The sequence below is a fragment of the Gymnoscopelus braueri genome, assembly GCF_963280865.1.
Source record: "Gymnoscopelus braueri genome assembly, chromosome: 17".
NCBI classification, from domain to species: Eukaryota; Metazoa; Chordata; class Actinopteri; order Myctophiformes; family Myctophidae; genus Gymnoscopelus; species Gymnoscopelus braueri.
This window is the reverse complement of record NC_137617.1, coordinates 26,692,830-26,717,910: the sequence shown is the minus strand read 5'-3', so window position 1 is coordinate 26,717,910 and position 25,081 is coordinate 26,692,830. Positions and strand designations below refer to the sequence as shown.

General features: G+C 39.3%; 4 protein-coding genes across 4 annotated transcripts in view; 1 reads left to right on the top strand and 3 right to left on the bottom strand.

Annotated features, from left to right (window-relative positions):
• mss51 (MSS51 mitochondrial translational activator) overlaps window positions 1–12,193 on the top strand; it is a 28,274-nt gene extending 16,081 nt beyond the window's left edge. Inside the window, exons 8-15 of the mRNA XM_080455702.1 lie at window positions 925–1,568; window positions 5,557–5,582; window positions 6,653–6,827; window positions 8,425–8,577; window positions 8,697–8,821; window positions 9,203–9,766; window positions 9,972–10,065; window positions 11,862–12,193. Coding sequence (XP_080311828.1) covers window positions 925–1,568; window positions 5,557–5,582; window positions 6,653–6,827; window positions 8,425–8,577; window positions 8,697–8,821; window positions 9,203–9,766; window positions 9,972–10,065; window positions 11,862–12,042 — 1,962 coding nt within the window. The 3' untranslated portion in view covers window positions 12,043–12,193. The remainder of the gene's footprint in view (window positions 1–924; window positions 1,569–5,556; window positions 5,583–6,652; window positions 6,828–8,424; window positions 8,578–8,696; window positions 8,822–9,202; window positions 9,767–9,971; window positions 10,066–11,861) is intronic.
• A 4,344-nt stretch (window positions 12,194–16,537) lies between these two features.
• Window positions 16,538–17,446, bottom strand: LOC308105068 (myeloid-associated differentiation marker-like protein 2; the record flags this gene model as incomplete). Its single annotated transcript, XM_080455701.1, has 1 exon — window positions 16,538–17,446. The coding sequence occupies one exon, from the start codon at window positions 17,444–17,446 to the stop codon at window positions 16,538–16,540; it is 909 nt and encodes a 302-aa protein (XP_080311827.1).
• Window positions 17,447–19,285: 1,839 nt separating this feature from the next.
• Window positions 19,286–20,254, bottom strand: LOC308105067 (myeloid-associated differentiation marker homolog; the record flags this gene model as incomplete). Its single annotated transcript, XM_080455700.1, has 1 exon — window positions 19,286–20,254. One exon carries the CDS (start codon window positions 20,252–20,254, stop codon window positions 19,286–19,288), a length of 969 nt encoding a protein of 322 aa, XP_080311826.1.
• Window positions 20,255–23,431: 3,177 nt separating this feature from the next.
• LOC308105066 (myeloid-associated differentiation marker-like protein 2) lies at window positions 23,432–24,382 on the bottom strand (the record flags this gene model as incomplete). Its single annotated transcript, XM_080455699.1, has 1 exon — window positions 23,432–24,382. The coding sequence occupies one exon, from the start codon at window positions 24,380–24,382 to the stop codon at window positions 23,432–23,434; it is 951 nt and encodes a 316-aa protein (XP_080311825.1).
• Window positions 24,383–25,081: the final 699 nt, after the last annotated feature.

Below are 25,081 nucleotides of genomic sequence, written 5' to 3'. Positions count from 1 at the left end.
AGCTGCAGCTGATTGCAACACAAAGATGCAACCAGTTACACTAATTAAACACAAACAGGAGTGCAACACATGCGCATAATGAACTCATCAAAGGCACCACTCACTTTTTTTAAATGTGGATAATTTTGAAAATTGTTAAAGACGGGGTGCCGTGATTTTCAGTGATTCCCCCCCCCCCCTAAAACATAATCATCAGGTATTATGGTTATACTAGTAGGAAGATCTTTTTTCAAAAAAGTGTACAGAAATTGTTAAAATTATGTTTTTATGTGGACACGCCTCCAGTTCATTAAGTATACCTGGTTCTCACCTTAGCACCTCCTCCACCACCTTAGCACCACCCACCTGTCCTAGTCCCTCCTCCTTCTCCTCCTCATGCCCACACCTGTTGTGTTATGATAATGAGGGGGAGGGTATGTTTTTACTGTGTCACTAAAGCGCTGTTTCTCTATTGGCACGTTTGACCCTCAAGGTTTCAGCCTCCAGGTAGAAACTCAAAATAGTCAGAGAAGACATAAAACACCATAAAAACACCACCAGGGGGCTTAATGAAGTTCTATCAACCTCATAGACACATGAAAAACAGAAAAAGTGCAAAACCATAGCACCACCTCTTAGCACCACAATCAAAACAGATTTTCTCTTATGGGAGACACATCTTTTCAGATGTGTGTCCGCGGCCAAATACATATTAATCTGTGGTTCATTGATATGATGTTTTGTAGAACCTGCCCTAGCCTAGTCTAGGGCATTGGTTCTCAAAGTGCGGTGCGGTGGAGGTACGCTGTCTGACTGACTTTTGATGTAACTAATAAAAGCTAACAAAAGAAGAAAATGCCACCAAAGAAGATTGCACCGCTGCAGAGGACGGTGGAGGATGATATTGAGGAGATTAAAAACTCTCTCAACGTCGTGACCGAAAAGCTGAGCAATGTGACAGAAGAGCTGAGCAAAGTGGTGAAGCAACAAGCTACACTGCTCGATTTGGTGGAGGAAATCAAAACTCTGAAGACCACGGTCAAAGAGAGGGATAAAAAAATCGAAGAAATGGAACAGAGATTAAATGATGTTGAACAGTACACGAGGATGGAGGACGTGATCATAAGTGGGTTGAATGTGAAGCCTAGATCTTACGCCAGAGCTGCAGCCGTGGAGAGATCCAACGGCGAGGACGCTCCGGCTGAGGACCAACTGACGCTGGAGACACAAGTGATTCAGTTTCTTGATTCGAAAGATATCAAAGTTGATCCAAACAACATCGTGGCTTGCCACACACTCCCGCGGAAGGATCGAAATGCAAAACCTACCATCATTGTTCGCTTTTGGAACAGAAAGCACAAAGCCGACCTAATGAAGCAGGGGAAGAAATTAAAGGGATCGGACGTGTATATAAATGAGCACCTAACCAAAAAAAATGCAGAGATCGCAAGAGAGGCCCGCATCCTGAGGAAACAAAATCAAATAAAAGCTACCTGGACCAGAAACTGCAGAGTGATGATAAGACTGAACGGGGAAACACCAGAAGAAGCCAGAGTTGTAACGGTAAGAGACGTCAAAGAACTCAACCAGTACAAATGAAGTGCTTTACCTGGCTGGCTGGCACAATAGTGCTAGTTACGTATATCCCAGTGAATAAACATTCCTAGACAATATGGATCATTACTTTTTTTCTTCCTTTTTCTGCCTAAACTATTTTTGGAATGACTTTTTTCTGCATGTTAATACTGAGAACCTTTTTTTACTGGAAGAAGGATTTATTTTTTCCTTACTTTTTGCATGGAAGTGGCATGGATTAGGCATGGATCATTATGATTATTCTATTTTTACCTATATATATACTCTCTCATGCATGCACATTTTTCTATATGGCCTTCCTTTTTGCCTCGATTTTTGCTCTTCTTTTCCATTTTCTGCATGGACAGAAGGCATCTTCTGGATTATATTGAACCTTCTTAAATATCATGACGTTGCCTTTTCGGTCGTTTATTTTTTGCATGGAACTCATTCTTTCTACGGATACTGCATGGCTTTTTGTGAAGAACATGAAACATTGCATGTATGTTCTAATATTGTCTGGAGTCTGTTTTTTTCTTCTTCTTCGAGACATATGATGATATGCTGGATTATGACGCTGCCGCATATTCTTCATAAACTTTTTCTTTTTTTCACGGACTTTTCGGGACTTTCTTTTGCCGTTTGCTGTCCTTTTTTGTCGCGTCAATATGTGTTTGTGTGTGTCCATGTGTGTGTGTGTCCGTCAGTCTGTGTCTTGGTGTTTGTGTGTTTGTCATTGTCAGTATGTGTGTCTATGTGTGTGCGTGTGTGTGCGCGATTGATCATCCATCTGTGCGTCTCCTCATATGACACTAACAAATTCTATGATGAATGTACAAAAAACATACAATTATTTCATTGAAATGTGGACCTTTCAGAGACATTGGCAGGGAGATATGTGTGTGTGTTTACTTGGTCTAAACAGAGACGCCAAACGGGAGGGTTGCGTGCGCTCCTGTGTGTATGTGGGTTTGCGTGTTACTCTGAGCATCAATGTCATACAAGGAGGAGTACAACCATACGTATGCGATATATGGGTACATCTAGGAAGGTTTCTGGGGATATTGCTCATTGATCCAAATCATAATGACAGACACTGAAGAAAACCCTCTGTCTCCATTTAGAGATAATGAGGGGGATGACTTTGAGGATATAATTAATCACAGTGTCTGCAGAGAACAGCTAGAAAATCTATGTAGTAAGTATGAACACTTTAATTTCAAAAACTTTGATCCCACCGAATATAAAACATATGAGCTTGGAAATGAAATAGACCCTGAAAACAATTTCTATAATAACTCAATTAATAACTGTGAATACTACACCGAAGCACAGTTTAAAGGATTACAAATGGATGACACTTTTTCTTTAATACATTTTAACAGCAGAAGCTTAAATAAAAATGTTAAAGACATAAAGGACTGTTTGTGCAAGTTTAAAAAAATCAATGTGGTAGCTGTATCTGAGACCTGGCTAGATAGTGACAAAATCCAAAGTGCCGAAATGGAAGGTTACGAATTATTTACATTAAATAGGACTAATAAAGCGGGAGGAGGAGTTGCAATCTATATCGACACAGCATTAAGAGGGAGTCTGGTTAAAACAATGACAACTAAAATTGATAATATTCTTGAGTGTATTACTGTTGAAATTTTTGTTGAGAACTCCAAAAATATAATTATTACCTGTATATATAGATCACCAGGATCCTGCCTGGACATTTTCAATGCCAAGCTGGATAGTATGTTTGGCAGTATTAATTCAAACAAGGTACACATAACTTGTGGTGACTTTAATATTGACATTCTCAATCCTCATGGACACAGTAAAACGAATAATTTCATTAATACCATGTATAGCAATAATCTATTCCCACTAATTACCAAACCTAGCAGAATAACCATTGAAACAGCAACATTGATTGATAATATATTTATAAACACTATAGAAAGCCAAACAACAGCCGGACTACTCATTAATGATATCAGTGACCACCTCCCAGTTTTCGCTATTTTCCAACAACTTCTCAATAAGGAAATCATACATAAAAAGCACACCTATCCATTGACACGCCAAAGAACACCACAATCTATAACTAACCTCAAAGCCGATCTCTATACACAGACCTGGAGTGAGGTTTATGCAGCAAATGAGCCAAATGAGGCCTATAAAGCCTTCCTGTCCATCATAACAAAATCATACGATAAACACTGTCCCTTGAAAAAGCCTTCCCACAAAAAGAAACTACAACAGGAAAAGCCTTGGATAACGAAAGGTCTACACAACGCATGTAAAAAAAAGAATCTACTCTATAAGATATTCTTAAAGGACAGAACTAAAGTAACAGAAACTAGATATAAAATATATAAAAACAAGTTAACAAATATAATGAGAACTAGTAAAAAAAATTATTACCATAAGCTTTTGGACCAACATAAAAATAACATACAAGGAACATGGAAAATATTAAATAGCCTAATTAAACAGGGTACCGGCAAAGCTAAACATCCACATTTTTTCAAAAAAGACGATAGAATAATGGAAAACGCTACGGAAATTGCAAATGAATTTAATGATTTCTTTGTTAATGTAGGACCAAATCTGGCAGGGGAGATAGAGGAGCAGAGAGAACAGCACGGTTTGGATGAAACATTAATTCAGATGAACCCGCACTCAATCTTCATTGGTGGTGTTAATGAACAAGAAATATTAAAAATCGTACACAACTTCAAAAATAAAAAGTCAACGGACAATACCAGCATTGACATGATGATAGTTAAAGAAATAATTCACACCATTGTAACACCATTCACCCACATCTGCAACTTATCATTTCAAACAGGCATCTTTCCAAATAAAATGAAAACAGCTAAAGTTATACCGATCTTCAAAAGTGGGGACAAACAACTACTCACCAACTACAGACCAATCTCTCTTCTATCTCAATTCTCAAAAATAATAGAAAAACTTTTTGTGGAAAGGCTTGACAGCTTCATAGATAAACATCACATTCTAAGTAATAATCAATACGGTTTCAGAACAAATAGATCCACCTCAATGGCAGTAGTTGAACTGGTTGAGAAAATCTCAGCTTCAGTAGAAAATAGGGAATACATGGTGGGGGTCTTCATAGACCTACAGAAAGCTTTTGACACTATCCATCATGACATACTGCTAAAAAAACTCTATAGATATGGAATCAGAGGTATTGCCCTTTCATGGCTCCAAAGCTATCTTGCAGAAAGAAAACAATATGTTCATATAAACGGGGTAGAATCTGATACCCTACCAGTAACATTTGGAGTTCCTCAAGGATCAGTCCTTGGCCCAAAGTTATTCATACTCTATATCAATGATATTTGCGAAGCCCTACAAGACCTCCACTGTGTCTTATTTGCAGACGACACCAGTCTGTACTGCTCTGGGCCAGACCTTGAACACCTCCTGCAAGTAGTGGAAGACGACTTACAAACCCTAAAAAAATGGTTCGACATAAACAAACTATCATTAAACATCAGTAAAACAAAATTCATTGTCTTTGGTAATAAAAAAATACATTCACCAATCAAATTATCCATAAATAACAAGGAAATCGAACAAGCAAATCACATCAAATTCCTAGGATTAATCATTGACAATAAACTTACCTGGAAACCCCATATAGACATTTTAAAAACTAAATTGGCTAAAACAATTGCAATCCTATATAAAATGAAAGACACCATTAATAAAAAATCACTTCAGACATTGTACAACGCCTTAATAATGCCCTATTTAACTTACTGTGTAGAAGTCTGGGGAACCACATATAAAACAATAATTCATCCCATTATTATTTTACAAAAAAAAGCAATACGAATTGTCAACCTGGCTGATTATTATGCACCAACAAACCCATTATTTATAAATAACCGCACATTGAAATTTGAAGATTTAGTTACCCTTAATATTTTAGTAATAATGTACAAGGTACACAATAGGACCCTCCCAATCTGCTTGCAGGAGCTGTTCGAGCCCAGAGAAAGCAGGTACAAACTGAGGGGAACGGCTATATTTAAAAATACATTTGCAAGGACAAACACCAGAGAAAGATGCCTATCTACCATCGGGGTAATCACGTGGAATAAATTAGATAAAGAACTTAAACTGAGCAATTCAATAAGAAAATTCAAATTAACATATAAAGCAAAGGTAATAGATAGATATAGGGAATCACTAGTGATATAGTTGATTACATCTTCCCACATGTACGTGTGCATACGAACACACGTACGTATCTATATGAATATATATATATATATATATATGTATATATGTATGTATGTATGTAACTAATATGTATGCGAATCTAATTGTCTTAAATCTAATATATGAACATTTATATATATGAAGCTACCACTTCAATATATAAATAGAAATAATTTTGAATTGTTTTGCATCTTGCTATTTGTTTTTCTATGTAACTGACACAAAGCTGGAAATGTTTCTCTTCATTTTGTTTCGTTTTGTTTCTTTTCGTTTTCATATGTAAGACTTAGCATTGTTGACATTTGGTTTTCTTCTGTTTTGTTTTCTTTTGTTTTCTTACTCTTTTGTTTCTTTTTCTTTTGTGACACTTAATTTATTTTGATTATTAATAAGGTGGGCATAATAAGCTTCGGCTTCAGCCCAAACCTTTTCGGTCAAATGATTATGCTGAAAATATTTTGTATGCTCAACTGTTTTGTTTTTGTAAATCATGACCGAAATAAATAAACTAACTAACTAACTAACTACAGGGCCCCCCAGGGGTCCTTGGGGCGGTTCCAGGGGGTCCCCAGCAAAAGTAGTTAATAGAGTGTCACAATCATTTTAACCACTTTAACTATTTTATACTTTAGCTATTTTTGAAAAATCTTGAAAATGTGTGCAAACAATTGAATACATTTTTTTTTTTTTTTAACTCAAATCTTTGCTTCTGGTGGGGGTGACTGGAACCATTTTTTTTAGATGGGGGCTCCGTGGCCAAATACATAATTATCATTTTGGGGGTCCTTGACATAAAAAGGTTTGAGAACCAGTGGTCTAGTAGGAGGCCTTTCTCACCTCTTGCAACCAGCCCAGAAGGGTCTGGAGGTGTCAGATGGTTCTGGAAGAGCAAGAACAGGTGCTATAAATGGCAGCCCCCCGTGTCCGTCTGTCCGACACTCACAAGTCAAGCTAACTGCAAGAAGAGACACTCAACAGCGTGGGACTGACTGCTCTACACCATTTCCCATGATGGAATCTAAGAGGTATGAGAATTAAAACGTCATAAATATGTACTAGCCTACTTATTTCTTATCAGTGCGTGCATGCGTCTTATTTTATTTTCATTTCGAGACCGAACGTAGGCCTATAGCCTACAGAAAGCTTCACACCCAGCACTGTAGGCCTACCTACAGAGGTAGTCATTCAAAGTCATTTAGGAATAGAAAGAAATGTGTGTGCCAGTTAAAATGGCAAGCTGGCCGTTTCAAATACCTTAAACTAGCCTGTAATGCTGTTAAATTATTTTGTTTATAACTTCCCTAGAATGCAATGATTCCATGAATCTTTTTGTTTATGCCTTAATTGTCTCTCACTTAAATATAGGCTCCACCTGTCCCTTCAGTACATTGTGACATTTATTACATGTAGGCCTACCATAGGCCTATTTAATTTCTCTGAACTTATAGGCTACTAGAACCATGTAAACCGTGCATTCCATTCATTATGCAATTCTTAAATGCACCAATTCCACCTCCTCCTCTCCTCATATGGCAGAACACATGGCCCATGGTCTAAGAATAGACTTGCAAGAGAAGCTACTGTATAGACAACTGGTTCTCAACTTGTGGGGCCAGGACCAACATGAGGATATAGCAAGTGTGCCCCCCAATAATTGGCAAAACACTAATATTTTAATACATAACATCAATATAAAAAGAAAGTGTGTTAAAAAATTACATGGTATTTCTTTCTTTAAAACCTTAAAAAGTGAGTTTTCATTGTGATACCGCTGAACAGGAATGTAATGTACAGCCTACTACAGGGGTCCTCAAGGTTTTTCTGAGAGAGAGATGAAGCAGGGAGTGGGACCCCCCCCTTACACACACACACACACACACACACACACACACACACACACACACACACTACATATAGTATAAAATTGTGTCGCAGATTTAACTTTTTCATAGATTTCATAGCTTCATAGACTTGTTTGACAGCACTATCATCAGTGTATTGTGGATTCATGTGTATTTACTATTTATCAGACATTTAACCAGCAACCACTTCCCTCTGTACTTGGTCTGTTCTTTTTTCCATCTATACCAAACCTCTTTACCAAAAATAGCCAATCTACAAGCTCACAGCGAGGTGTTGTGAGCTTGTATACTGTAGATCTGCTATTTTTGGCTAAAGTTCTCCGTAGAATAGGGATGCTAGGGTTCAAGTGGTTAATGTAAAAGCAAAAAAAAAACTATCACAGAAAGATTTGGTGGCCCCCCTGTAGTAACTCTGAGGACCCACTAGGGGTCCCGGATCCCCTGTTGAAGACCCCTGGCCTACTACATTAGTTCCATTGATCTAAGCTGGAACACAATTGATCATTAAAATGAACACGCTCTGAAAATGCATGCGGCTCACCCAACTGATTATTATTATTATTATTATTATTATTATTATTATTATTATTATTATTATTATTACCCTTATTATTATTATTATTATTATTATTATTATTATTATTATTATTATTATTATCAAATATTTCTACATATAAGTCTCTATATAAGTGCAGTAGCGGTTGAAAAAGAGTATTGTTTGGATTCATAATTTATCCTTCCTCTGCTTGTCTCTCAGTAGTAGAGCTGCTCCGGAGACTAAAGGCAAAGCCGTGGCCTTCAAGTCTCCGAAAGAGATGTTTGAAAAGATGGAAGAATCTTTTCAGTTCTGCGCGAGCTGTGAGAAGCGACCAAAACATCTTTCAAAGTCACAGACCCTCAAGCGTTGCACCAGGTGAAAAAGAGCGCTCACCCTGCAAAAAGCTGTTCAACTTTTTTTTTTGTCATTTCACATGTGCCAGTCATCTCACTTTTGTTTTTTGTTTTTTCTCCTGTGGCCGTCTGGTTGCACAGATGTCTGAGTGTTTACTACTGCTGTAAGGAGTGCCAGAAGGCTGACTGGCTCCAGCACAAGAAGTTCTGCTCTCAGCTGCGTCTCGTGGCCATTGACAGAGTTGTGGAATGGCTTGTGTACAAAGGTAAAGTACTACAACAAGTGAACTGACATCACATGTTACACATACTGTAAACCACCTATTTCACCTATACAAGTCTTAATTATTAATACAAAAATGTTTACTGTTGGACTGAGATGATTATGATGTATTCTTATTTTAGAATTATTAATTTGGTTGGAAGGAAGGAAGGGAAAGGAAAGAATGAATACTGGTGTTGAATAACTGTTAACAATAAAAAATGAAGAGGGTCACAGATACATTTTTTAGTACAACCCTCTTCATTTTTAATCGATGAACAGTTCATTAGGACAATGCACCAGACGGTCTCAGAGCACGGTGGTGGTAACAGAAACAAACACTGGTGACTAACTGAAATGTTGATTCTCCCTGCCACGATATCAGGAGATCTGCCATTTGCTACCGATAAATGGTCCAAGCCTGAGTCTGAGATCAAGGACTGGGATGACTGGCGCGCCATGCAGGGAGACCTCGCGCCACGCCTCGACCCCATCGTGTCTGGTGCCAACATGAAAGACCTGTGGACCAACGCCGGCAAGTCTAGGCCAGAGGACGAAGACCTGAAGCAGTCGCTGTGGAGAGTTTCCAGCGAGTTCTTCTCCAGGCCGATGACCATAGCCTGGGCGATGAGACTGTTTGGCCTCAACCCTACAAAGGAACCCCTGACAATTCACCTGGTGGGAGTAGGCCATAGTGAGACTTTGGGAGCCAGGTTGACGGACTACGATGAACTGAACCGTATGTTCCCCGGACACAAGGGTGTGGTGGTGGTGATGATAGGGCCAGAAATCGTGCAAGGGCCCATCGTGAGGCCTCCGCTCAGGGGGTCCGGGCCCAAACAGAACGTCTACATCAGCGCCTACAAGGGTCTCTACCATCAGTTCTGGGAGGAGGTGGTCGAGAAAAAGGAGGCAGCCACGCCAGACCTGGTCGTTGGATTTCACCCTGGTAAGAACTCCTTCTCCAATCATTGAATGTACAACTTCCATAAGCAGTGATCTGAATTATGACAAATTGTCTTCTGTGTCTATGAAATATAATAAACTTATAGTACTTACACAAATGTTTTAACCAACATACTTGCAATAAGTCAAAACAGTTTTTGCTTATGATGTTTTAGATTTTTTTAATTTTGAATATATTTGTTGTTCAGGGTTTGATGCTCGTCAAGATCTGGAGGAAGGTTGGATTCCAACTCTACTGCTTCTTAGGGACTACGACATCCCCTGTCTCTTCACTACTCTCAGGTAATTGCTGCACAACATTGAGGAATACATGGTTATATGTAAATGGATTATAAAGAAAACATCACATGGATGCACCTGGGACGTATCATCAGTGTTGTAGCCTGGGGTCATCGGGTGTTTCGGGTCTCGCAACAACATACACCCTCGCCCAGGTGACCCAGCCGGGGTTGATCAAGCCCCAACTTACGTCCCAGTAGCTACCCACGGTCAGTCCTATTAGGGAAAGACAGGGCCACTCAGCACTGAATATGAATATAGTGTCAAGTTGAACAACAAACAGTGTATGAATGAGTACTGTATATGCATGGTCTATCAACAGTGAATATATGGATATTATGTACAGGCTGTCCACAGTTATCCTAACAAGTACTGTATATGTCAATATTCAACCATGTGCATCTTAGTAGTCAGTGTACAAGAGTCTATATATATATACTGTATATGCAAGTTAGCCAGAGTCCACGTGGTGCAGTTGTCAATAGTCAGTAACAGACAGTGCAGTTCTTACCCACTTAAACCCCAGCATGCCTTTTCAGGGAGGAGCATTCGCCAACAGTGGTGTAAAGTAACTAAGTACATTTACTCAAGTACTGTACTTAAAGGGGTAGTTCACCCCCCAAATAACTTTTTTTCTATTGATTACTCACCCCATGGAGCCTTGAATTCATTGATATTTTTTTGTTTTTGTCGCATTCCTTCCTTTATTATTTGATTATAATAAATTTAGCCCCATTGATTCCGGTAGGAGACACAAATGCATTTGTGTCTCCTACCGGAATCAATGGGGACACATTTATTATAATCAAATTATTGGCTTAGGAATGTGACAAAAACAAAAAAATATCTATGAATTCAAGGCTCCAGATGGTCAGTAATCAATAGAAAAAAAGTTATTTTGGGGGTGAACTATCCCTTTAAGTACACTTTTGAGGAATTTTTACTTAACTGGAGTATTTCCCATTTTCAATTATTTCACTTCTACTCCACTACATCTCAGAGGGAAATATTGTGCTTTTACTCCACTACAATTATTTGAAAACTTTAGTTACTTTGCAGATATAAATTATTACATTACATTATAAAACATACATTAACCACTTTAGCCCTATTTTATACCTAGGCTATTTGAAAATAGCCGATCTACAAGCTCACAACACGTCGCATCGCGACGCGTTGTGAGCTTGTAGATCTGCTATTTTCAAACATTTTGGTAATTTTATACTTTTGTACTTTTACTCATGTAAATTTGGAATTCCGGACTTTTACTTGTAACAGAGTACTTCTACATTGCAGTATTGATACTTTTACTTAAGTAAAATATTTGAGTACTTTTTCCATCACTGACTGTTTGTGGTAACCATGGCCTTTCCTCTAGTGCCATCCTTCCTCCAGCCAAAGACTTTTGTTGGGTGTAGGGAGAATCATGGCCTCTAGGGGCTACTAGTGGGCTTTTTAGACTCTAGTAGTCTCTAGACCCTAGTCTAGAATTACAGTATGTTACACAGAGCACTGGGTGATATTGTAGCGACTTGGAGGCCCGGAGCTGGGCTCAAACTCGGGACCTCCCGCTCACCAAGCCAGCACGCAACGGGCCACGCCAAGAGAGCTACAGTAGCTCCTTTGGAGGAGTGAGTTATGGCCGGGTCTTTTGTGGGGTCGCTACAATATGCTTTGTCTGACATACTGTGGTATTCATCCAGTTGGCCTATTATCAACTGTGTGAATGTGTCTATGAGGATCAGTATCCCATAATCCACGTGGATAATGGCTGATGGTCACTTCCTGTTCCCTTGCAGCGAGAAAGAGATGACCTACTCCCTGCAGGTCCTGTTGGAGCTGGAGATCGACCGGAAAGGAAGCGGAGCCAACCCCTTTGCCTCGCTCAAACCAGAGGTAGTGGGGATGTGTCCCAACAAGCCAGCTGTCTACTCTAACTCCCACTACTTCACCTTCCAGGGAGTGCTGGACCGCGCCTAGGAGATTGAGGAGGAACACGACGAAGAATGAAAGAGCTGTGCAACCCCCTACTGGCTGTTAGGACTGAAAGTAATGTCAGGAGGATGACATTTATCCTTGTATTTACAACCTCGCCCAATGAGGCAGTAGCCCTTTCCGACTAACTAAAAACATCCGATCTTCAACATGTTATATACGACGAGTGACACTGCCATACGATATGAATATAGGCTTAACTCAGTGTTTCTTTTTACGGTGACTTATTGTATAGGTATAGTCTTATGTTTTGAGAACAAGTGAGTGTGTGTTGGACCTTTGCATTAGCTGCCTCAGTGTGCCCAGTATTTCAACTGCCATTATGTTGAGATTTGAATTAACTTTGTCGTCCATTGTAGTACTGTAGATTAGTAGTCAAATGCCCGCTAGTTAATACCATGTTACAATCTGCCACATGCAATACAGCAATGGAAGTGCTCTTTAGTCTTTACTCCTTGTATAGCATATTTCATACACAAAGGCCAATTGACAGTGCTTTACATAAGGCATAAAAAGTGCACAAAACTGACCAAAAATATTTTTTACTGCCCTGGCGAAGGCATTGGAAAGAGAACTGTACACTATTAAACAATATATTTCAACTTTGAACTGCAAATAGGTTGCATGGATTACTCATATTTTTGTTATTGGCGTTGGCGACAAATAATTCAGAGCTATTTAACTATTCTAAACCCGGACAGATTTTAAACGATTATTTACCTGGAGGCCAAACAATTACTTTTCCTTAAAATTGGTACAAAAACAATGATGAGACACAATTAGTTTAATAATTTCATTGCACCAGTAATGTTTCAATGTTAAACAATTCATTTTAATAGTATTTGACAATAGTAACTAACAAATAGTAACAGTAAACCTAATTCACTTTCAAAAGCGTCACCTTTTGTAAATGATAAAATATTTGTATGTCTTAAACACCTTGCAACACATACACTACTTCAGTCAGGAACACATAAGTAGATTTAAGCATTTACTGACACAAATGGAATACGGTTAAACTTTGTGTTAATGGCTCAGTTTAGACCCATGCAAACACTGAATTTCAGTTTACTTTAGAGCCATGCACGCATGAATTTCAGTTTAACATTAAGTTTAAACGTTTGAATAATACAAGGAATGATGTGTAATTGGTGTGTAAAAAAAGCATGGCTGATTGAAAGCAATCAGCAGACTGACAGCTGAAAATCTGCACATATTGTAGGAGGTCTTATTTATTTAGCCTAACTGCAGCAAGTGTTAGTTTTCTTACTGTATCATTCAAGTGAGAGAAGCTGTCTAGACGTGCACTGTACAGTATGTTATGTTAGAGAATTGCACCGCAAATATGCTCTGTCTGAAAATGTTAGTCCACAGACTTGTTTCTCATTAAGATCAACTGATGCTTACATGTTGACCAGTTAGGCCAGCATCAATTATTAACAGTTAGGGGACCCTCACCAAGTTATGTCTGCACCTGTTTACATTTAACCGCAGTAGAGAAAACAGTTTTTGCCCTTAATTCGTTTTGTGTATTTTTACTGCTTAGTCACTTGCTGATTTGAATACATGTATTGTATGTTGCAGTTTGTTTAAAAAACTTTTTTTCAAGATGCAGAAGTGTCTTAATTTTCACACCATTTTGTATACTAACAGAGACTGAGATAAATTCTCGTTTTGACATAATTGATACACCGGTTTGCCCAGCAAGTTCTGGACCTTAATTTCATAAGCCCACTCACTCATAAACAGTATTGTACATCAATATTTTACATTTACATTTAACTTTACTTATTGTAATCAACAATACAAAACCACAAGTAAATCAGTCTATACTGGTATCATGCTTTGATGGATAAAACCATATACAGTACTGTATGTAAAAGATGATTACATGATCCATGATTCTGTTTCTCTTCTCAGCTTGGCATTACCTCGCCAGGCTGTACCAAAGGGCCACTGAAGAGAGAGGGGTGTAGTTGGAGGGTTTAGTTAGTTTGAGTTTTTGTTCAGTATTTCTTTAGTTGATTAGACATGTGCTTGGCCAGTATTAGCTAAATGAGTATTGATTGTCTGTTGATGTGGTTGAAAGGTGTACATATTTCTGTTAGTTAGTGGGGAAATGACACGGTGCCCTGCATTGTGTAGGCGATGGTTAAGTTGGGCTATATGTACCAGTTGGGACAAAGCGACAGGACTGTTTGTTGTATCTGCAAGCTCATGTTGTAGCCTCTGTCATGGACAACATTTTTGTAAAATGGTGTTGGTTCATCAGTAAATGGCACAACTCTGCAACCATCTCTGCCTGGCTTGTCATTCAGCTGTACACCTCAATCCTGCTTTCCCTCATGTTTGTAAGTCCCCCACCACCACGAATAAAAACACTGGGTATCTTCACTGTTGAAGGAATAACCCGGAGAAAGACACTGTAGCACACAGATCTTCTTCTAGGTAAGGTTATAATCAATGAACGAAGCTGCAGAACAAGACTAACATTTATACACTCATACAATTGTGACAGGGATGCAGGCAGGTACTGTAAATAGCTTCACCTGGGTGTCACCTGTTGACGCCCAGGTGAAGCTATTCTGATCGATTACTGTTTCACAAACTGATCATTGTGACACAGTAACACTCAAAACTATAGAACTGCTAAGTGAACCATAAAGTTATACGACAAAAGCCACACTTGTATCATCTCTGCAATATCCAGAATTGTATATCAATATATTTTTTGCATCGATAATTTTAAGGTTTTTACGAAACAAAACATTACATGGACTATGCCCTCCTCCTTTGGAGAGAATTCATGAAAATAATGCCTGCTAGTGGCGTCGGCGCTATGGCTGCAGAGAGGATTGTAAGATGCAGTTGGTTTAGACGCACGTTTGCAAAACATTTACCATCAGTTCATGGAGGTTTAAGCTGTAACAATATACCTTCCTGAAATAAGAGAACTTTTACATCTTTTAAGGCTCTTCTCAAAAAATGGCTCATGGATAAATAAACCTGTGACCATTTTTTTATAAGTTATGTTTAGGCAATTCTTTTGTTTACTGTTTATTTAATCTTATTCAATATCATACTGTGTTTTCTTTTTATTGTATTATTGTTGATGGCTGTTTTGGCAGGGACTACTGATAGAAATTATCATCCTTGCTAAAGGATGAGTATTTCATATAACATGATCACATCATGTATGTATTGTTCATTAATATAGCGTATGCTGTCCCTTCCAAAAAAACAAAACAAATAAAGCAAAGTGAATCTAAAATAGGCTGCCCAAGTCCAAAATTAAGAATGTAATTCATACAAAAAAGAACTAGTGAAAGAACACCTAATAACTTATAACTAAAAGAATAGGCTTTTCAAACTTGAAATTGTGGAGACTTGGTTTGTCAGTAGTGCATTTAGCTTCTGTTTCTTCTACAAAGGCACAAACCCTCTCCATACACCTCTCGTTTTAAAGGCAGCGCTATCTTTTCTTTCTACTGTTTTACAGATGAGAGTATATCTTGGACATTTGCATTAGCTGCCTCAGTGTGCAGGAATTCAACTGCATTTTGTCTAGATTTGAATTAACTGCCTCGCCTTACATTCATATTTTAATGAATGGCACTTGTTCATTGAACCTAACTAGTAACTAGAGTACTTTAGCCTCTACCAATCCACCACACACACGCACGCACGCACACACCACCGGCTTCGAATGCTATCAATGCATTGAATGGGAGATTATCACGTTTTATCAGACCTTTTGCACCCACACGTACACACACACGCACACGCACGCACGCACGCACGCACGCACGCACGCACGCACGCACGCACGCACACACGCACACACGCACACGCACACACAGTGCACCACATTGACCAATATGAGAGACCGTATCCAAAGGTCCTCGAAGTTAATTACTATGATCCCATTGTTTAGCACCTAAATCTATGACAAATTCTGTGTTTACAATAAATTACCTTTATATAACTGACATAAGGGAAATGTGGTGAGTCGAATAAAATTAAGTCAAGTCAAAGTTTATTAACAAAGCACATTTTAAATAGCCAAAGTGTTGTACAACTTAAATATTAACGAAGTAATATGAATAAATGAATGCATAAAAAATGGGGAGAAAACAATGACAATTGAAGATGATGACATAAAAGGACAATAAAAAGTCTCATTGGCAAGCGAGTAGATTAGTGGAATAGGAACTCCTGATACAGCCACAGTGCAGTGAGGCAAAGGCATGTTTTCTCTTCAACTTTATACAGCACCGTGGAACAACAGCAACTGACTGGATGGCCTCAATGTCCAATAGGTGGAGTGACTGCTGAGAAGGTCAGTAAAGTCATAGTGGTAGAGAGTCACACAATACCCTCATTATAATGACATTATTTTGTTGCGATGTCAGGTAAATGTCCATGCCATGCCAATTTTATTCCACATATTTTAAAGGTAACAAAAATGTTCAGGTGACATTTATCCACGTTGGAAGCCACATATTCCAAATAGGGTGAAAACAAGATCCACTCCAAAGAGAATAAGGTTAACAAAAGTCATGAATGCAACTACAAACTCAATGGCCCAGATGCAGCAGCTTGGTGGACACCCATCGGGGCGAGGATTGCCCCTGAAGGTAAAAATGGGCGACGCAATAGCTGTGAAAACATACAGAACTACAGAGATGATCAGGAATATAAACACAAAACGGTCCTGGTTAAAGGGTAATCGGTACCTCAATTTCTTGAAGATGTTAACGACAATGATCGTCAGGATGATTGGGAAAGGGATGACATATGCAACGATGCACGCGATTAGAGCTGGCATCCCGTGATACCCGGTTAGCGATATGAAAATTACACAGCTTACAAAGGCTTCCATAACCTTCCAGAATCCAGGCAAAGCTGCCAGATAGCTCCCCTTTTTCTTTTCCAAGACTTTATCCCACAGCACCTCGGCGAGGTAGGCCACGGCACACAGGAAAGCGAACGTGGTCTCCAACCAGGCATAGAAGCACGAGACGCAGAGGTAGAAGTTGGCGTAAATGACGGCGACGGACAAGGTCATGAGGCTGGAGGTCATAGCTATGCCGGTGGTGAAGTCCGGCCAGTCCATGTAAAACATATGGAACCGGACGTCGAGTTTGAACAATTCAATGATGGTGATGATGAGGGTCATGATGGGACAGAAGGCCCAGGTGAACATAGCATAGATCCAGTAGCTGAAGCTGCTCGTGAATCTGAGGGCGCTCAGGACGAATATGACCACGCCAAAGATGATCTGAAGCATGTGCAGGATCCCTCTGCCAGAGATCAGAGAGGTTGGAGTAAACACTGCCTGAGTCTGTGTAGTAGTAGTAGTAGTGGTGGTCTCCAGACATGATTCCATCTTCTTTTAAGTTGTGCGAGTGCTCTCCTCACCTTTTGTTGTATAGCTTCCTCAGGTGGCTGATAAGAGCTGGCCTGCAATGGTGAGGCTTCAGGGTCTATATGCTCTCTTACTGCCTCAACTGCCCTTTTGCTTAATAATGTGAATTAGTGTCACATGTTTGCCTGTTTTGGTGGAAAAACAAAACAAAAAACAATAGTCTATTCACTTGACAACGTATGAGCAACAGTCACACACTGCACGAGAAGCGAGCTAGCAGTTATCTCCTGCAGTCAGTTGTCACATACAAATTCACCAACTCACTGAGAGAAGCAACAATACCAATGAAGACTGAAAAAGCTCATGGAACACATTATATTGCCTTTCCAGTTCTAAGTTCGGTAGACTGTTTTGCCTTGTGAGAAATTGAAAATAGGCTGCCCAAGTCAGAAATTAAGAATGCCACTCAAACTAAAATGTTAAAGGATCTTCCATCTACAGTGAGTGTGACTCAACTAGTGAGAGAACACCCTTGGTCTTTGTTTACTAAGATATGGTACAACCGAAATAATGTAAAATGAAGTTACCTCGAATGGAGGTAATCAATTAACAACTATATTATTTGGTTAAAGGAAAGGTTGGAATCCAAAGTCCTGCATGCACCATAATGACCAATATAGTGTTTCTTCTATGTGTTTTCTGCTGAAAATAAGACTTTGCCTTATTGCACATTTATATGCCTTATGCCTTCTCATTTATATATATATATAAATGAGAAGCCTTCAATAAGTGTCCACATAACATAATAATAATAATAATAAGATGATAATAAGATTTAAAATATATATATACATATTATAGTGTGATCATAGCTTATCATAGTGTGATATTATTGTCATTGTATGTTGTGGTGGCACAGTACTTTTGAGGACCTCACATACTTTCATTTCTTGTACCTTGTACCAATTAACAGTATATAAGGGTTAATATAATGTGAATATAATGTGGTTAGTCCAGTCAAAGTAGGGTCAAGACCAAGTTTATTCATAAAGCCCATTTTAAAATAAAAAGTGTTGCACAACTTCAATAATAAAGAAATATGAATAAATACACGCAGAAGACAATGACAATTGGTAGAAGATAATGACAAAGAAAGGACAATAAATGGTCTCAAAGGCTAGCGAGTAGATCTTTTAAACAGGATTAGTGGAAGAGGTACTCCTGACTGCTTCATAGCCACAGTGCAGCGAAGGCAAAGGCATGTTTTCTCTTACACTTCATCAGTGGTGTAAAGTAACTAAGTACATTTACTCAAGTACTGTACAATGTTTAGGTACTTTTACTTTACTGGAGTATTTCCAATTGTGTATACTTTTACTTCTACTCCACTACATCTCAGAGGCAAATATTGTACTTTTACTCCACTACAATTATTTGAAAAGTTAGTTACTAGTTACTTTGCAGATAATAAACTATTACATTATAAAACATATATTAACCACTTTATCCCTATTTTATACCTAGTCTATTTGAAAATAGCCGATCTACAAGCTCACAACGCGTTGCATTGTGACGCGTTGTGAGCTTGTAGATCGGCTATTTTCAAACATTTTAGTACTTCGGTACATTAAGTACATTTTGATGCCAATTTCTTTCCGATGTCAGGTTTTTTGATTTGTGCTGTAGGCCTTCAATTTTATTCCATGGATTTTAAAGGTAGTAAAAATGTACAGGTCATTTATGCACGTTTGAAGGAGAGTTTTAGCATAAAACGCAGAAGGAGAGTTTTAGCATAAAACGCAGAAGGAGAGTTTTAGCATAAAACGCAGAAGGAGAGTTTTAGCATAAAACGCAGAAGTTTTAGCATTCACATCCACGTTTGAAGCCACATATTCCAATCAGGGTAAAAACAAGATCCACTACAAAGAGAATAAGGTTAACATAAGTACATATTGCAACCACCAACCGAAAGTGCAAGTTACAGTATACTATATAGTCGTCCCTGTGAGTGTCCACCCAGTTATAGCCTCGTCGACAGTTATAGGATTTAGGATTGCCCCTGAAGGTATAAATAGTCCACACAATAGCTGCAAAAAGATATAGAACTACACAGATGATCAGAAATATAAACACAGCACGGTCCAGGTTAAAGGGTAACCACTTCTTCAGCTTCTTGAGGAGGTTTACAACAATGATCAGCAGGATGAAGGGGAAAGGAAGAACATATGCAATAACGCACACGATCAGCCACCCGTGATTGTAATATGCAGTCAGTGGCAGTGACATGAAAATGACACAGCTCACAAAGGCCTCCATAACTTTCCAGAATCCAGCCCAAAACGCCAGATAGCGCCCATGTTTCTTTTCGCAGCTCTTAGCCCACAGCACCTCGACGAGGTAGGCCGCGCCACACAGGAAAGCGAATATGGTCACCACCCAGGCTTCGATGCACGTGGCGCAGAGGTAGCAGTTGGCGTAAATGATGGCGACAGACAAGGTCATGAGGGTGGAGGTCATAGCCATGCCAGTGGTGAAGTCTAGCCAGTCTATGTAACAACTGAGCAGGACGTCGAGTTTGAACAGTTCAATGATGGTAATGACGAGGGTCACGAGGGGACAGAAGAACCAGGTGAACTTGCAGTAGGGCCAGTAGCTGTAGGTGGAGACCCAGTAGCTGCCAATGGAACCCGTGTAGGCGCTCACAGCAAACGCAATAATACCCAAGATGATCTCAAGAATGTGCTGGATCCCTCTGGGAGTTATCAGAGTGGCTGGAGTGAACGCTGCCTGAGAGAAAGTCTGCGAAGTCTGAGAAAGTCTTGAGTCCATCTTCTTTGAAGGTGAGAGCGTGTGCTCCTTGCCTTTGTTGTATAGCTTCCCCAGGTGGATGATAAGAGCTGGTTGGAAGAGTGAGCCTTCAGGATCTACAGTATAAGCTCTCTTACTGCCTCAATCTCCCGTTATGCTTTGCATGATATTCATAAACGGGACATTATGTAAGAGGTTAGAGGCACTGGCCATGAGCGTATTATCTTGTCAGGGAGGCATTGCCCTATCTAGATGTTCTGGCATTTCTATAGTGCCTTTATTGAAAGTTCTTTACAATGTGCTTTTACATTCACACATTCACACACTAATGGTGAAGGCAACCATGTACGGCACCAACCTGATATTCTGGAGCAGTTGGCGGTGTCTTGCTCAAGGACACTTCGACACAGAACCTTCAGGTTCCCAGACCGCTGCTATTCTGAGGTCAGGGGTGTATTACGTGTGAGCCACTGCCACTGAATGCCATTCAAACTAAAATGTTAAAGTAACCGGATCTTCCATCTACAGTGAGTGTGACTCAACTAGTGAGAGAACACCCTTGGTCTTTGTTTGCTAAGATATGGTACAACCGAAAGAATGCAAAATGTAAAGAAATGAGTGTGTATCTTGGACATTTGCATTAGCTGCCTCAGTGCCCAGTATTTCAACTGCCATTATGAGGATACTGAATGTATTAGCGCTTTTCCAAACCAAATAACAAAGTGCTTTACAGAAGACAATATAAAAAGACACAAACAACAAAGCAAAAACACAACACAGTATTAATAGGCAGATAGAACACGTTATAAGATTAGAGCTATCCTGGGTAAATAAAGTTAAGGATAACTCTTGAAGTAGAGGTGTGTTTTCAGAAGCCATTTAAAAGAAGGCACCAATTTTGCTAGCCATAGTTCCTCAGGTAGGGTGTTCAAAAGCCTGGTACCCGGCCCGCAAAAGCCCCAATATTCCGGGGGCATTGAACTGATTGGATTGACATAGAATATAGGCTTACAGATGTGCAACTTTCCTAGGTTGTTTTCAATTTGTAAATTTTATTTTATTGTTTTTTTAAAGGACAACTTCACACATTTTCAACCTGTCTTCATATAATTGGTTCTCACTAATGCTCATTATAATATGGCATTTTATCATGAGCATTAGTGAGGACCAATTATATGAAGATAGGTTGGAAATGATTGGAGTCGTCCCTTAAGTATTTATTGTTAAGTGTGTGATTTACTGATGAGAGCAGCTGTGATTTTTTAATCTTAAATTTGTTTCTGATGCTCACAGGCAACCAGTGGTGGAAAAAGTACTCACATTTTTTACTTAAGTAAAAGTATCAATACTGCAATGTAGAAATACTCTGTTACAAGTACAGTACAAGTCCAGGATTCAAAATTTACTTGAGTAAAAGTACAAAAGTATTGGTATCAAAATGCACTTAAAGTACCAAAAGTAGAAAGTTTTCCAAATCTTTTGAAAATAGTAGATCTACAAGCTCACAGATTGGCTATTTTCAAATGGTCGAAAAGTATATAGGGTTGAAGTGGTTAATGCATGTTTTGTAATAATAATCAAAATCTTCAAAGTAACTAGTAACTAAAGTTGTCAAATAATTGTAGTGGAGTAAAAGTACAATATATGCCTCTGAGATGTAGTGGAGTAGAAGTAAAAGTACAGAAAATTGGAAATACTCCAGTAAAGCAAAAATACCTCAAAATTGTACTTAATTACAGTACTTGAGTAACTGTACTTAGTTACTTTACACCACTGCAGGCAACCAGTGGAGAGCACTGCAGCCAAGATGGGTGTGATATGGACAGGTTTCTTAGCATTTGTTAACAGTCTATCAGCAGAATTCTGTACCGTACCAATTGGAGACGGGAATATAACTTTATTTTTGCTGAGGCCAGAGTCGAGGGAATTACAGTGATCTAAGTGCGATTTGATAAAAGCATTAATGACTTGTTTAAGGTCTGTGGTTAACAGGAAGGACTTTATTTTGGCAATACTCCTCAAATGGAAGTAATCAATTAACAACTTCAGTATATTATTTGGTTAAAGGAAAAGGTGGAATCAAAAGTCCTGCATGCACTACAATGACCAATATAGTGTTTCTTCTATACAAGTGTTTTCTGCTGAAAATGGCTTTGCCTTATACAGTACCTTATTTTACTATGCTATACCTTCTCTTTTCTCTTGACATTATTATGTTATGTGGACACTTGTTTATATATATTTTTTAATCTTATCATAGTGTGTTATTATTGTCATTGTATGTTGTGGTGGCACAGTACTTTTGAGGAGCTCACATACTTTCGTTTCTTGTTCCTATAAATCTTCCTGATTCTTGATTTTTGAGTATCCAAAGGTCCCCAAAATTCCTTACTGTGATGCATTGTTTACTTTTAGCACCTAAATCATTCAAATGCTGTCTTTACAGTAAACTACCTTCAATTAACAGTATAAGGGAAATGTGGTTAGTTCAGTCAAAAGTAGGGTCAAGACCAAGTTTATTCATAAAGCCCATTTTAAAAGAAAAGGTGTTGCACAACTTCAATAATAAAGAAATATGAATAAATACATGCAGAAGACAATGACAATTGATGGAAGATAATGACAAAGAAAGGACAATAAATGGTCTCAAAGGTTAGCGAGTAGATATTTTAAACAGGATTAGTGGAAGAGGTACTCCTGACTGCTTCATAGCCGTAGTGCAGCGAAGGCAAAGGCATGTAGCAGATCTAGCTTGTAGATCTGCTATTTTCAAATGGCCTAAATATATATAGGGCTGAAGTGGTTCATGTATGTTTTGTGTAAGTAATAATTAGTGGAGTAAAAGTACAATATTTGCCTCTGAGATGTAGTGGAGTAGAAGTAAAAGTATTGAATATGGGAAATACTCCAGTAAAGTAAAAAATCCTCAAAAGTGTACTTAAGTACAGTACTTGAGTAAATGTACTTAGTTACTTTACACCACTGGGAATTACAGAAACTGACTTGATGGCCTCAATGTCCAATAGTTGGAGTGATTGTCAGTAAAAGGTCAGTAAAGTCATAGTGGTAGAGAGTCACACAATACCCTCATTATAACGACATGATGTCAGGTAAATGTGCATGCATACCAAATTCCTGAATTGTGCTGTACAATTTTATTCCACGGATTTTAAAGGTAGTAAAAAATGTACAGGTCATTTATCCACGTTTGAAGCCACATATTCCAATCAGGGTAAAAATAAGATCCACTACAAAGAGAATAAGGTTAACATAAGTAAATATTGCAACCACCAACCGAAAGTGCAAGATACAGTATACTATATAGTCGTCCCTGTGAGTGTTGTCCACCCAGTTATAGCCTCGTCGACAGTTATAGGATTTAGGATTGCCCCTGAAGGTATAAATACTCCACACAATAGCTGCGAAAACATATAGAACTACACAGATGATCAGAAATATGAACACAGCACGGTCCAGGTTAAAGGGTAAGCACTTCTTCAGCTTCTTGAGGAGGTTTACAACAATGATCAGCAGGATGAAGGGGAAAGGAAGAACATATGCAATAACGCACACGATCAGCCACCCGTGATTGTAATATGCAGTCAGTGGCAGTGACATGAAAATGACACAGCTCACAAAGGCCTCCATGACCTTCCAGAATCCAGCCAAAACCGCCAGATAGCTCCCCTTCCTCTTTTCGCAGATTTTATCCCACAGCACCTCGACGAGGTAGGCCGCGCCACACAGGAAAGCGAATATGGTCACCACCCAGGCGTTGATGCATGAGGCGCAGAGGTAGCAGGTGCCGTAAATGATGGCGACGGACAAGGTCATGAGGGTGGAGGTCATAGCCATGCCAGTGGTGAAGTCTGGCCAGTCTATGCACGCACCGAGTAGGGCGTCGAGTTTCATTAGTTCAATGATGGTGATGATGAGGGTCACGAGGGGACAGAAGAACCAGGTGAACCTGCAGTAGGTCCAGTAGCTGTAGGTGGAGACCCAGTAGCTGCCGATGGAACCCGTGTAGGCGCTCACAGCGAACGCAATAGTGCCAAAGATGATCTCAAGAATGTGCAGGATCCCTCTGGGTTTTATCAGAGTGGATGGAGTGAACGCTGCCTGGGAAAACGTCTGCTTAATAGAGTCCATCTTCTTTGAAGGTGAGAGCGTGTGCTCCTTGCCTGTATTGTATAGCTTCCCCAGGTGGATGATAAGAGCTAGTTGGAAGAGTGATTTATATGCTCTCTTACTGCCTCAAACTCCCTTCATGCTTTGCATGATATACACAAACGGACATTATCTGAGAGGTTAGAGGCACTGGCCATGAGGGTATTATCTTGTCAGGGAGGCATTTCCCTATCTCTATAGCACCTTTATTGAAAGTTCTTTACAATGTGCTTTTACATTCACACTCCCCCTACTCTCACTCACACACACACACACACACACACACACACACACACACACACACACACACACACACACACACACACACACACACACACACACACACACACACACACACACACACACACACACACACACACACTGATGGTGAAGGCAACCATGTACGGCACCAACCTGATATTCTGGAGCAGTTGGGGGTGTCTTGCTCATACACAGAACCTTCAGGTTCCCAGACTGCTGCTATTCTGAGGCCATGGGTGTATTATGTGTGAGCCACTGCCACTGCTGAGCCATTGCAGAGTGACGAGTGGAACGCAGCAACTTCTACAATGGACTCCCTCAACTTGATGAGCAAGGGGAAAATACTCACAGTCACCCACAGGTTATAAAAGGCCAAATAAATCATGGGCTAAATGACAAAATGTTAACTTAGGCCTTGGT